The 13,178-nt window shown below is 42.9% G+C and overlaps 1 protein-coding gene across 1 annotated transcript in view; it reads left to right on the top strand.

Moving 5' to 3' along the window:
- Window positions 1-13,178, top strand: part of GAS6 (growth arrest specific 6) — a 47,728-nt gene that overhangs the window by 6,613 nt on the left and 27,937 nt on the right. Inside the window, exon 3 of the mRNA XM_083735530.1 lies at window positions 12,857-12,881. Coding sequence (XP_083591656.1) covers window positions 12,857-12,881 — 25 coding nt within the window. The remainder of the gene's footprint in view (window positions 1-12,856; window positions 12,882-13,178) is intronic.

The following is a 13,178-nucleotide window of genomic DNA, read 5'->3' as shown; positions in this document are numbered from 1 at the left end:
ACAGTGGTACCTCGGGTTAAGTACTTAATTTGTTCCAGAGGTCCGTTCTTAGCTTGAAACTGTTCTTAACCTGAAGCACCACTTTAGCTAATGGGGCCTCCTGCTGCCACCACGCCGCCGGAGCACGATTTCTGTTCTCATCCTGAAGCAAAGTTCTTAACCTGAAGCACTATTTTTGGTTTAGCGGAGTCTGTAACCTGAAGTGTATGTAACCTGAAGCCTATGTAACCCGAGGTATATCAGTTAAGTGTCTTCTACTCTATTCTAACAGATTGTCCCAGTGAGCTGTTGGTAGCTGGTAGCAAAGGAACAACATTGTCAGTTCCTGAATAAACATGTACCATGCAGTTTCAGCATCTTATTTGTGTTTCAGTTGGTAGAACATGAGGGTTGTGGGTTCGATTCCCACGTTGGGCATACGATTCCTGCATTGCAGCGGATTGGACTAGATGACTTTTGCGGTCCCTTCCAACTCTACAATTCTATGATTCTTGGTGCTCTAAGATACAGTACTTTGTTGATTTCTCCATAAGAGCTGTGTTCCATAGTCCATTACACCATGCCTCTAGAGTTAAGTTAGTAGCTGTTTTCCAATATTGTGTTAACATATTCCTAGCTGCAGACATGGAAAAGATTAGTAGGTCCTTAAACAGTAGATTATTGTTGGCATCTATTAACATATTTGGGACGCGGGTGGCTCTGTGGGTTAAACCACATAGCCTAGGCCTTGCCGATCAGAAGATCGGCGGTTCGAATCCCCGCAACGGGGTTAGCTCCCGTTGCTCGGTCCCTGCTCCTGCCAACCTAGCAGTTCGAAAGCACGTCAAAGTGCAAGTAGATAAATAGGTACCACTCTGGCGGGAAGGTAAACGGTGTTTCTGTGTGCTGCTCTGGTTCGCCAGAAGCGGCTTAGCCATTGACTGTATGTCAGCTTCCTCGGCCAATAAAGCGAGATGAGCGCTGCAACCCCAGAGTCAGCCACGACTGGACCTAATGGTCAGGCATCCCTTTACCTTTATTAACATATTTAATAAAGTGAGCCTCATATTAGGTTGTATCACCTGTCCTGTTAGAAGAAACTTATTCAAATACCATTTTCTGAAATCATTGTACTGGTTTGCAATCCCATTACTTACAGAGATATACACCTAAGTTAACATCCTCTCAAACATAAAGGACTTGAAGGAGAACTTAACCTGTGGCATTTCACAGGTATAAAATGCCAGCTGGGAATTCTTTTAAAACTGCTTTTCCTCACTTCAGTTGACACTCACTTTAAAAAGAAAGAACAGAACCTGGGTCAGAAGGTACAGAAGTAAGTGAGCACACATTAACAAGTAAGCTAGATGTTATTACTAAGGTTGAAATTGAGAAAAAAACATACGGGATACAAAGCTTTAGAAGAAAGTATGTTGCAGTGTTATGGAATGTTTTCAGATTTACTAGGAACACAATATATTCCAGATTTTTTCTACTGAACAGAGTGAACTCTCAGTGAGAAGATTGTGCTATAAAAGCTTGTGATGGTTACAATGTGCAGAGAAAGAAATAATTGACCTTTTAGTGTTCAGCCAGGTACACAAGCTCAATAGCAGAAACTGCCGTGGAATTTGGCTGACCTCAACGTAAAAAAATGTTTCCTAAACAAACATCTGAGTGAAAACTGAAGGCTTCTGTGGGAAGAAACTAGAAGATTTCTTAGGAGTGATTGCATCAGTGCCTGGCTCACACTTAGTGCTGCTGCCTGATTGCCAAACCATAACGAGGTGTAGGGCAGCCGGACACCTATTAGGTCTTTTAAAACATTCTCAACTTGGCTTGAGTTGGTTACAGATCACTTTCTTGTTTTCCTCAAGGACTGCTACACAATGGCAGTTACAGTTCATTTTAGTAGTTTGTATTGTGAACAGATCTGCACATTTAGTTGAATTCTGTGGGGATGTTATTAAGCAATGCTTAAATGAGGGCAGTCTTGAGAGACTTCCTAATATGTACACACATGTTGTCCTAAGAGGGCTTAACTTTGGTTGAATCATGCCCAATTTTTATCCAGTGCTGGGAAGTCCCAGGTCAATTTATGTTGAAGATGGCCAACGTGGGGTTGTAGTGGATAGATTGATGAAGATAGATGTTGACCCAGTGTATGGCAGATTGTGGAAAAGGCAAATTGCATGCTAGGAATCCTTAGGGAAGGAATTGAAAATAAAACTCATGGTATCGTAATGGTATTATAGAAACCTATGGCATAACCATGGTTGAAATACTTCTGGTTCCCTTATCTCAAATATATTATAGAGTTGGTAAAGCTTCAGAAAAGGGAACCAAAACGATCAAGAGGATGGCAAAAATGCCCCATGAGGGTTGCTGCTTTTGGGATTTTTTTTTTTGGAGGGGACTAGTCCAACCTCCCGCATTGCAGGAATCTCTACTAGATAATACATGGCAGATGGCTACCCAACCTCTACTTAAAAACCTCCAAGGAAGGAGAGTCCACCACCACTTGTAGGAGTCTGTTCCACTGTCAAACAGCTCTTACTTTCAGAAAGTTCTTCCTGATTTAACTGTTATAAAAACCCCATAAATTAGTACAGTTTTATCAACCCCATATTGTAGTGTGGGGGAGGGGAAATGGTGGTTTGTCTAGTTAGGAATACAGTGGTACCTCAGGTTAAGTACTTAATTTGTTCTGGAGGTCCGTACTTAACCTGAAACTGTTATTAACCTGAGGACCACTTTAGCTAATGGGGCTTCCTGCCGCTGCCGCGCCACCGGAGCACGATTTCTGTTCTCATCCTGAAGCAATGTTCTTAACCTGAGGTAATATTTCTGGGTTAGCGGAGTCTGTAACCTGAAGTGTAACCCGAGGTACCACTGTATAGGAAGCTGCCTTACAGCAGGCCAGACTTAAGAGCAAAGCATGTGTGCTGCCACTTAGCTACAGTCCCTCTCATAGAAAGGATTTCATATTTCATTGAAACCTAAGCTTAGATCTCTTAATTCAGAGTCCAGAATTCCCACTAGTTGAGGCTATGATAGGCATACGATTCAAACAAGGGTCCTCCGAGCTCAGCCAACCAGCTCTATGTTCTTTTTAGCTGTGATGGCATATTTGGCACTGTGATTCTCAACTACATTTTCTCTTGAACAGATGTCTAGTATTAGTAGGAACAACATTTAGTACCAGAAAGGATTAAGAATGTGCTTCCAATTCTGGATTTTGTGTGTGTGTGTGTGCGCGCGCACACACACACACACACACACATGCCAACAGTGAAACTGAAAATCTGACTATCAAAGATGAGCATGAATTGTCAGTCATGTATAGAATAGACTTGCCATATGTCGAAAGACCTGTTCCACTATACCAAAGGCTGCTGAGTAGGTAGATGGGAAGGGGGAAGCTCTCTGGTAATAATCCAGGACTAGAGAGCCACATATAAACATAGCATCATTTGGTGAAGCAGAACAAAACATGAAAGACAAATATTTTCAAACTAGCTTTTGAGAAGTTCTGCTTTTATAGGTTTTTCTTGTTTATGTTCACTGCTGCTTAATCTTTAACTGCTTTTTATTGTAATGGTGCAATGCTGCAATTGTTTGCATGGCTTTATCCTTTTATATATTAGTTTTAAATTTTATAAGATGTTTTGAAGCACTCTTTGAGGAGGAAGGGTAGAAATCTGTAACTCAGTGGAGAGGATACAAGACCAATCTCAGAATTATAAGTTACAGTATTGTGTATTATTTTATTTTACTTTATTTGTAGGCCTTGTAACGCCTAGGATAAAGCAGTTTTACATAACAGGAAAGGCAATTGCAGCCTATATAAGGCCTGACACCTCTAGTCAAGTGATTCCTTAATTAAGAGAGGTGTCATCATTCTCCCTACACACTTTGAGATTTATCAAGGATTTGTGAAAAAACAAAAATAGTGGACAAAAAAGGCTGGAGTTTTGAGCAACTTACTTGATTTTGCTATTATTTCTCATTGGATTATACCCAGTGCTAGTCGGAGAAGACTTGATGAAGTTAATAGACTTATCTAACTTGTGTCCATTAATTTCAGATGGGCTTACTCTGAGTAGAAGTTAGTTGGCTACAACCCACTGTAATTAAAAGGTCAAGAAAAATGAATGTGGTAATCTAAGACCTGGATCACACTTGCCTGTACAGTGGTACCTTGGTTTAAGAACAGCTTAGTTTATGAACAACTTGGACTAACAACGCTGCAAACCCGGAAGTAGGTGTTTTGGTTTGTGAACTTTGCCTTGGAATAAGAACATGTTTTGCTTCCTGTTGAATGTGTTCCATTTGTAAACTGAGTCCCCCACTTCTACGGGAAAGCATGCCTTGGTTTAAAAATGCTTTGGTTTAAGAATGGACTTCAGGAATGGATTAAGTTCGTAAACCAAGGTACCACTAGTACCTCTAGTTGTGGACACGATCCGTTTCAGGGTACTGTCCGCACCCTGAAAAGTCCACAACTAGAGCGGCACTTCTGCGCAAGCGCGGAGTGCGATAGAGAATTTATGTGCATGTGCTTCCGGGTTTGCTGCATTTGCAAGCCGAAAAGACCCAACATGAACCTAACGCAACAGGAGATATGACTGTATATCACTGGCTAAGTTTGGACATCACACAAACTTGTTTGTTATTAAAATTGTATACCACTCTTCATCCATAGATGTCAGGGCAGTGCACAACATAAAAATACAAGACCAAAACACAAATACAAAATAAAAACCAGAACAAAAGAAATCACACTAGTTTAGTGTGATAACAATGAGTGTATCCTCCTCCAGGCCTCACACAAACTCCCTCTTCTATTCCTTTGCAATGGGAGGAGTTTGGAAGTTTTGGCTTCTCCTTTTTTTTTTAACCACAGTTTACTGTGTTGTCTGGGCCTGGAACTATGGTTAACCTTAACTATGGTTATTTCACAAAACCAGTTCCAGTAACTGGTTTGATTCTGGCTTTCTGAAATTAACCACAGTTTACTGATCTGGATAATATAACAAACCATGGTTCAACAAAACCAAAAACGTTCAGACTCCTCATACTGATTGCCCGGGAGGAAAAAAGGACAAGGGAGAACATATGAGACTAGAAGGAGGCTAGGTTTGCTTTTGTCTTACTAAACCATAGTTTAGCATGATGCAGTCACTTAATAGTAACTCAGATTTGTGAATGAGCTACTAGATCTACCAACACCAACAGAATTCCTTTATTTTCAAGTTCCAGTGCAAATGCATTTCACACATGTATATATAAGAGGCATTTCATGTACATGTAAGAGGCATTCCACGCATTAATGTCTAGTAGCAATCCAGTGAGGGGGAGCCAAATGAGGCGCATGTACATGTAAACGAGGGTGCTTGCTTGCAAGAGTGGAAGGAAGCAGTGATGATCCCAGTCGCAAAAAAGGGTGTGGAGGAAAAACCCTGTACACTGGGGGGTGTTTTGTGTGTGTGTGTGTGTGTGTGCGTGCACGTGTGTGTAAGATGTCTGTGTGGCCATGATCCAATCAAAACGAAGCATTTTAAAGCCTTACTGATATAAAAGGAGAGAGCTGAAGATATGCTTTAGCGTTTCACATTGACATCCATGGGGCTTGCATGCTTGACTTTGGCTGGGTTCATCTTCGGACCACTATAGCCCTCTTTAGGTGTCCAAAGTGAATACGCGAAGAAAGCAGTGAAGATGTATATGTTCATGACTCCATTCCCGGTGGGGACCTTCATGCTTTGAGAAGGGAAGGTTTGAAGGAGGCTTCAGCTGAACACTGTTGGGCACCCAGCAATATCCGGCTTCCCTGATTGTACAGAGACTTGTAGGTAGTACAGTGGTACCTCGGGTTAAGTACTTAATTCGTTCCGGAGGTCCATACTTAGCCTGAAACTGTTCTTAACCTGAAGCACCACTTTAGCTAATGGGGTCTCCTGCTGCTGCCGCACCGCCGGAGCACGATTTCTGTTCTCAACCTGAAGCAAAGTTCTTAACCTGAAGCACTATTTCTGGGTTAGCGGAGTGTGTAACCTGAAGCGTATGTAACCCGAGGTACCACTGTATATTCATCCAAATGTGCTGGGAATCGCCCTTCATACTGTCCCATTCAATGTGGGAGATTCAGGGCAATGGGGGTGTGGTGATGGTTGTGGCGCATGTTGCTTGAATGTGCAAACAGGACTTCATTGGCCAAGGGTCATCTAAACATGGCAACTGCATTTTGTGCAGGGGTTTTTTTGGTGTTTTTTTAAGTATGTTATTATTTTTTGTAGCGGGTTCCTAATAATGCACTGCTGACCAAATGATAAATATAGTAGCAGTTACTCTTCTTTTCTACAAAGGAAGTTTGGCAGCCACAATAATGAGACCACTTCTAATAATGGAAATATTTAGATATAAAGATATAAATGGCTATCTAAATGTTTATTAATACATTAGAGAATGAGGAAAGAATGTAATCGTGGTGAGGGAATGGAGGATTAAGAGAATATAAAATGTCTTTGGTTCATGTTGGTGAACTTAAGTCGTCTAGACATAAATATCATTGGAAATGCAACCTAAGTCTAGCCATCCTAACAACAGTTACTATTTTGATTTAAATGCTATAAATCTTTCAAATCTGGTAAAAAAATTCTCCTGAAGATTTTAGAATTGCATTTCCTTAGAGGATTTTACTAAAACGTTCCTGTGTGGATCCATGACTTTACACTGATTAGACGCATTTTAGCATTCAAGAATAATGGACCATTAGCAAACTATAGTGCTAGGAAGCTGCATGGGAACATGTCGTTCATTTGCCAGAGGCATATTTAGGGAGTATTGGGTGCCGAGCCGCAGGGACGCCACAGGGGATGCCACAACTATTTATAATGGAGCACGAGAATTGGGGGGGCGCACCAAATTTTGGTGTTGCACAGAGTGCCACTGAAATTTGAGACCTCAAGTCCCGCCACCGTATTTGCCCAATGACAGCAGAATCCCCCTGATTTGGACTTGGCTGCAGTTTAGCCAGGTCCAAATATGGGCGGAACAGTTTTCATTAGTACAATAAGGTTCCTGAAGTGCTCCCTAAATGGCATTATAATTTAAATGCACAACAACTTAGTTGGGTGGGCAAAACTCTAGCTCTTTTCCATTTCCCCCCCTCTCCCTCTCTATGTCAGCTCACCTCCTGGGATTGGCTAAAGGTTCAGGTCTACTCATGTATGAACAACTGCAGGTGATGCATACATCTCACCTGAACTGAGGAACTGGTTAATTTTTGTCACACTGCAGTGTGATGAAGAAATGCCAGAAAACTGGCTTTTATACACTGGACCAGCAAATGCTTTTTATTATTAATGGGTGTTTCAGAAAAATTGCAAGGAAGCATGATGTGACAGAATTGTTTAGTTGCATTCTATCAACCCCCATAGTAGGAAAGCAAATTGGAGAGCAATTTTGACTGGAAAAACAGCTGACAGAAGAAGAGTTCAGCACACACACACACACACACCCCAGCTCCCATCCACTCAGTCATGCTCACAACCTTCTAAGGCTGCTTTTCATTAAAAAAATGGAGACTAGTTACAGGCTTCTGTGCATAACTTCTGGTTTTGGTCTTCAGAAACTGGTTCAGTTTCAGGGCAACTGCAAGCCATAAACTAGTGCCCAGGCCATAAAAATTGTGCAACTCGTGCTGTGGTAAATGAGCCTGATGTAGCTGATTGTTTATCAGGAGTTTGAAGCTGAGAGGCGCCACTTTTTTCAAAACATTCTTAAAACCAGTCTTCATGTTTTATGTAGAGTGTGGTTTGATATTTATTACAGTGGTACCTCGGGTTAAGAACTTAATTCATTCTGGAGGTCCATTCTTAACCTGATGGGGCCTCCCTGCTGCTGCTGTGCCACCCCCATGCGATTTCTGTTCTCATCCTGAAGCAAAGTTCTTAACCCGAGGTACTATTTCTGAGTTAGCGGAGTCTGTAACCTGAAGCGTCTGTAACCTGAAGATTCTATTAGTTGTTGTTTTTGTTATTTTGTTACATCACTGTACAAAGATGGAAATAAGAGTTCTATTTAAAGTGACTGCTTCTAAGGACTTGGGCCAGAAAAAGATGTATAATACTTTTCAAGTTTTAAGTCATAGCATTTCTTCTAAATGTTGCTGCCCAGTCTCATTCCAGACATCAGAGAAAATAGTCTGGTGCCTCTATAGGGCAAGCTCACCTTTGTTTTCTGAATGATGCCGCCACCTTAACCTCAGCTGACTTTTTCCTCTATAGGATGCAATTTGCTCTTCCTGTCAGATTAATCCTTTTGGTATAAGCTGAACAGAAATACCAATCTACAGAGTTTCGGAAGCCCGAATAAATAGAAATGTCATGTGCAGGAAAAGGCTATTTCCAGCTCAGCTCTTGTTCTCGTTTTTTGTTTTTCTCAAGAGTAAACGAAACTCTTTGGGCTTTGCAGATATTTAAAGTCACAGATGAATGCCTTCTGAGCAGCCCATTTGACTCTCTCCCATAGAACAGTTCTGGATTAAATGGGCTGTGGATGGAAGTTTAAGCTGCTTAACGAAATTAGAAATATTCAAGCATCAGAAACATAAGTACCAATAGTTTTGTTGTGGACATCTTGGTGCATTCTTTCATTATCTTGGCCTTAAAAGCCCTCCTCAGCCTCCATAACTCTGTAGAAGTGCTTACAATTTGTTTAACACTGCACTTTTGGCACTCTTGTTATTCATCACTCCTTTCTACCTACCATGCACTTTTATCTATGCAAAAATCTTGCATTCTCTTCCTTGAATTCCTCCTCATGCCCCACAACAGCTGCTTAATATCCACTGGGAGCTAAAAGTCTCAAGCATATCATTTTATTTCTGTTGTGCAGTGGGGCAACTTGTATTGCTGTTAACCAGAGGGTTGGTGGTTCAAGCTCACCCTGGGTGACTATGGGCAGGATTCCTCCATTGCGGGGTCCCTTCCAACTCTACAATTATGATTCTACAATCATTTTGTTTGCTTTTGGTGTCATATGCTAGTAAAAGCACTGCATATGGCTGTTGCAACTGTTTCAATTCTGGTCTCATCCTCTTAATCTCTCCCTTCTATTGGAAATGAGAGGTGAAAGCTAAGGTGAGCAAGTATCTGTCCGGATACAGTAACTGTTTCCAGATCTTAAATTCCTTTAAAAGCTAGGCCAGTTGCTACTTACTTGGCCTTTGACTCTTAAGGTGCACTGATTTTTGCACCAGCTTCTTTTCCTGGAATATATCATGAGAACAGTTTATAGTGTTGGTAACAAACCTTGATTGGAAGTTTATGTTTGATGCTCCACTCCAAAGTTTGATGCAGGCAGGCAGTAGTAGTTGTTTCACCTGTAGATTAATTGGGTGTCTTCGAGGGCATAATTGAGAACTTGCAAAAAATCTCCTGGTGACGGAGACACTGGAAATTACTAAGTGTTTGGAGGGATTTGAAAAGATTGTCACTAAATCCTGGTGTGAATGGGTTGGGACACTTGCTTCGGCTAAATAAGAAGAAGAGTTTGGATTTGATATCCCGCCTTTCACTCCCCTTCAGGAGTCTCAAAGCGGCTAACATTCTCCTTTCCCTTCCTCCCCCACAACAAACACTCTGTGAGGTGAGTGGGGCTGAGAGACTTCAGAGAAGTGTGACTGGCCCAAGGTCACCCAGCAGCTGCAGGTGGAGGAGCGGAGACGCGAACCCAGTTCCCCAGATTACATGACTACTGCTCTCAACCACTACACCATAACTGTTGTACAAACCAAAAGGGTCCAGAAAACTAACAAACTTTGACTCGTTTTATGGTACATAGCATAGCTTTATTGCATACATCCAGTTGGGGGATCATGGAAGGCTTTGGAGAGACCTGCATGAAATGACTGCAAGAAAATTTCAGCCCTTATAGTATAGCTCATTCGGTAGAGCACCTTAGGGTTGTGGGTTCAAGCTCCATGTTGGATGAAAGATTCTAGCATTGCAGGGGTTAGACTAGATGCCCCTGATGGTTCCTTCCAATGCTACAAGATTCTGTGAATACACCACCATCACTGCCTAACACTTGTAATTCATTGTTCTATGCAACTGATTTTTTATTACCATTGTTTTCTTGCGTGTAAAAATTTGTATTTTTGTATGGTTGTTTGTTGCAAGGTTTTTAACTGTCTTTTTAAAAAGAAGAGGTCACTTTTCTTGTGATGTTCAGATTTGTTGGCAGGGAGAGTTCCTGCCTTTTATTTGAAATGGTGCCTCCCCTATCTGGTAGGTTTGTGTTGCGGAGCTGGGGCTCAGTGGTGCAGTGGTACCGTATTTTTCCCTCTATAACACACAGATTTTTTCTCCTAAAAAGGAAATGTCTGTGCGTGTTATAGAGCGAATGTGTGGTCCCTGGAGCCGAAAAATCAGGCAAAAATCAAATCGCGGCGCTGCATGGAGAAGCGAAACCTGAAAAGAGGAAGTGGCTGCTTTCCTGCATTCTGCCTCAGGGTCTTACTGCCCACCCTCCTCTGTTTCGTTGCTGTGTTTGCTGAAACGGAACAAAGAGCAGGGAAAGCCCCTCCCCTCCAGGCAAGCAGAGGGGAATTCCTCTCTGTGCTCCATGCTGCTGGGGGAGAAGGAGAGAGAGGGGGGAAGGGAGAGAGAGGGGGGGAGGGAGAGAGAGAGGGGGGAGGGAGGGAGGGAGGGAGGGAGGGAGAGAGAGAGAGAGAGAGAGAGAGAGAGAGATGGCTGGCTGGCTTGGGTGGGGGGAAACTTTTGCCTTTCTTTCCTCCCTCCCGTTAAATCCCTCTCCTGCATTCTTAGCCAGCTGCTTCTCTGCACACCCCTCTCATGTCCCTTCTTTGTTTTTCCTTCGCTCCCCACTTAAAATGTGGTTACAAAGCATAGATCCACATGGATCCTCAGGATCTTTGCATTAAAGGTAAAGGTAAAGGTACCCCTGCCCGTACGGGTCAGTCTTGACAGACTCTGGGGTTGTGCGCCCATCTCACTTAAGAGGCCAGGGGCCAGCGCTGTCCGGAGACACTTCCGGGTCACGTGGCCAGCGTGACAAAGCTGCATCTGGCGAGCCAGAGCCGCACACGGAAACGCTGTTTACCTTCCCGCTGGTAAGCGGTCCCTATTTATCTACTTGCACCCGGAGGTGCTTTCGAACTGCTAGGTTGGCAGGCGCTGGGACCGAGCAGTGGGAGCGCACCCCGCCACAGGGATTCGAACCGCCGACCTTTCAATCGGCAAGTCCTAGGCGCTGAGGCTTTAACCCACAGCACCACCTGTGTCCCAATCTTTGCATTGGGTCACCCCAAATTCACCATCAGATCACATAGCATGTCCATGGCTACTGCCTGCACCAAAAAAAAAATCACGCACCCACTGTTGCCTGGGGCTGCAATGGTGCAAAAACATGGTTAAAAAGCATGGATCCACATGGATCCTCAGGATCTTTGCATTGGGTCACCCCAAATTCACCATCAGATCACATAGCATGTCCATGGCTACAGCCTGCACCAAAAAAAATCACGCACCCACTGTTGCCTGGGGCTGCAATGGTGCAAAAATGTGGTTACAAAGCATGGATCCACAGGGATTCTCAGGATCTTTGCATTGGGTCACCCCAAATTCACCATCAGATCACATAGCATGTCCATGGCTACAGCCTGCACCAAAAAAATCACGCACCCACTGTTGCCTGGGGCTGCAGTGGTGCAAAAACGTGGTTACAAAGCATGGATCCACAGGAATTCTCAGGATTTTTGCATTGGGTCACCCCAAATTCACCATCAGATCACATGTCTGTGGCCACAGCATGAAGCCCAAAAATGATACATCCACTGTGGATTCAGAATGTTTTTTCCCTTGTTTTCCTCCTCTAAAAACGATGTGCGTGTTATGGTCAGGTGCGTGTTATAGAGCGAAAAATACGGTAATTTTAAGTGCAGATAGCATACTGACAGTCCCCATAGCCATGTTCCCAAGGCGAGCTCATAGCCATGCTCAACAGAAGTGTGTGTGTGTGTGTGTGTGTGTGTGTGTGTGTGTATCTATATCAGGCTTCCTCAACCTCAGCCCTCCAGATGTTTTGAGACTACAGTTCCCATCATGCCTGACCACTGGTCCTGCTAGCTAGGGATCATGGGAGTTGTAGGCCAAAAACATCTGGAGGGCCGAGGTTGAGGAAGCCTGATCTATATCTATATATAAACATATATTCTTGCCACTCAAGAGAAGCACTGCAGCACATAGCATGATACCCAAATCATTAGGACATGCTGACTTGTAGAATAAACTGGCAAAGCCCCATAGGCTTGTTATGAGGGCAAAGAGGGTCGCTCCTCTCTCAGGTATATTGCTTTGGTGCTCTCAAAAATAAATGTCCTCACTCCTTCTGTGGAAAAAGACCTGGGACTGTATTTTCCCTTGTTCCTCCTTCACAACACCACTGCTTGGGAGAGCTACATTTCAAGTGTTGAAGGAGAATTTGGCTCTTGAAGCAAGTTTGCAAGAGCTGCTGGGAAAGATTCAGTTTTCAAGTGGGCAGCTGGAACCCTCTGAGCCAGCAGATCTGCTAAATGGGTAAGCCACCCAAAATGGCAGGGTTACCAGCCAGCCTACCATCAGATGGTTTGAGGCAGCTGCTCGAGAAACAAGAAGAAATGGTGGCTTCTGGGAAAATCTTGCTTCTGCTGATCTAAAAAAACCGTTGCAAAGCACATACCTTATGACCTCCCTTAAGACCACATTGCTCAGCTATCAAACTGTCAGGGGCTTATTTTAATATGAATTCAATTGTAGACCAAATCTATAATAATCATGTGCTCCCCCTTCCCCTTCTTTCTTTCCAACAGGAATATTTCTACCCGGGATATTTGGGTGAGTTGCAGTGATACCTTTTGCTTCGTATTATTTTGTTGTCACTTTCTAGACACAGTTAATATCTGTCCCAAAATGTGCCGTGTAACAGAGCACATCTCTTTATCATCTCACATCAAAAAGAGGCACATTTTATTTGCATACAATTACAAAGCAATACAGTTATAATGACTGGCTATTATTCAGAGAATTGTGACCCTTCAAAATCTGACTATTACCCTATTAAATTTGTGTTCAACATGTAAACACTAGAATCTTGAGAAAACTATATTCTGTCTTGAGTAAATTCTTCAGATT

Source organism: Podarcis gaigeae (genome assembly GCF_964106915.1).
Source record: "Podarcis gaigeae genome assembly, chromosome: 4".
Lineage (NCBI taxonomy): Eukaryota > Metazoa > Chordata > Lepidosauria > Squamata > Lacertidae > Podarcis > Podarcis gaigeae.
This window is presented reverse-complemented; position numbering and strand designations above follow the sequence as displayed.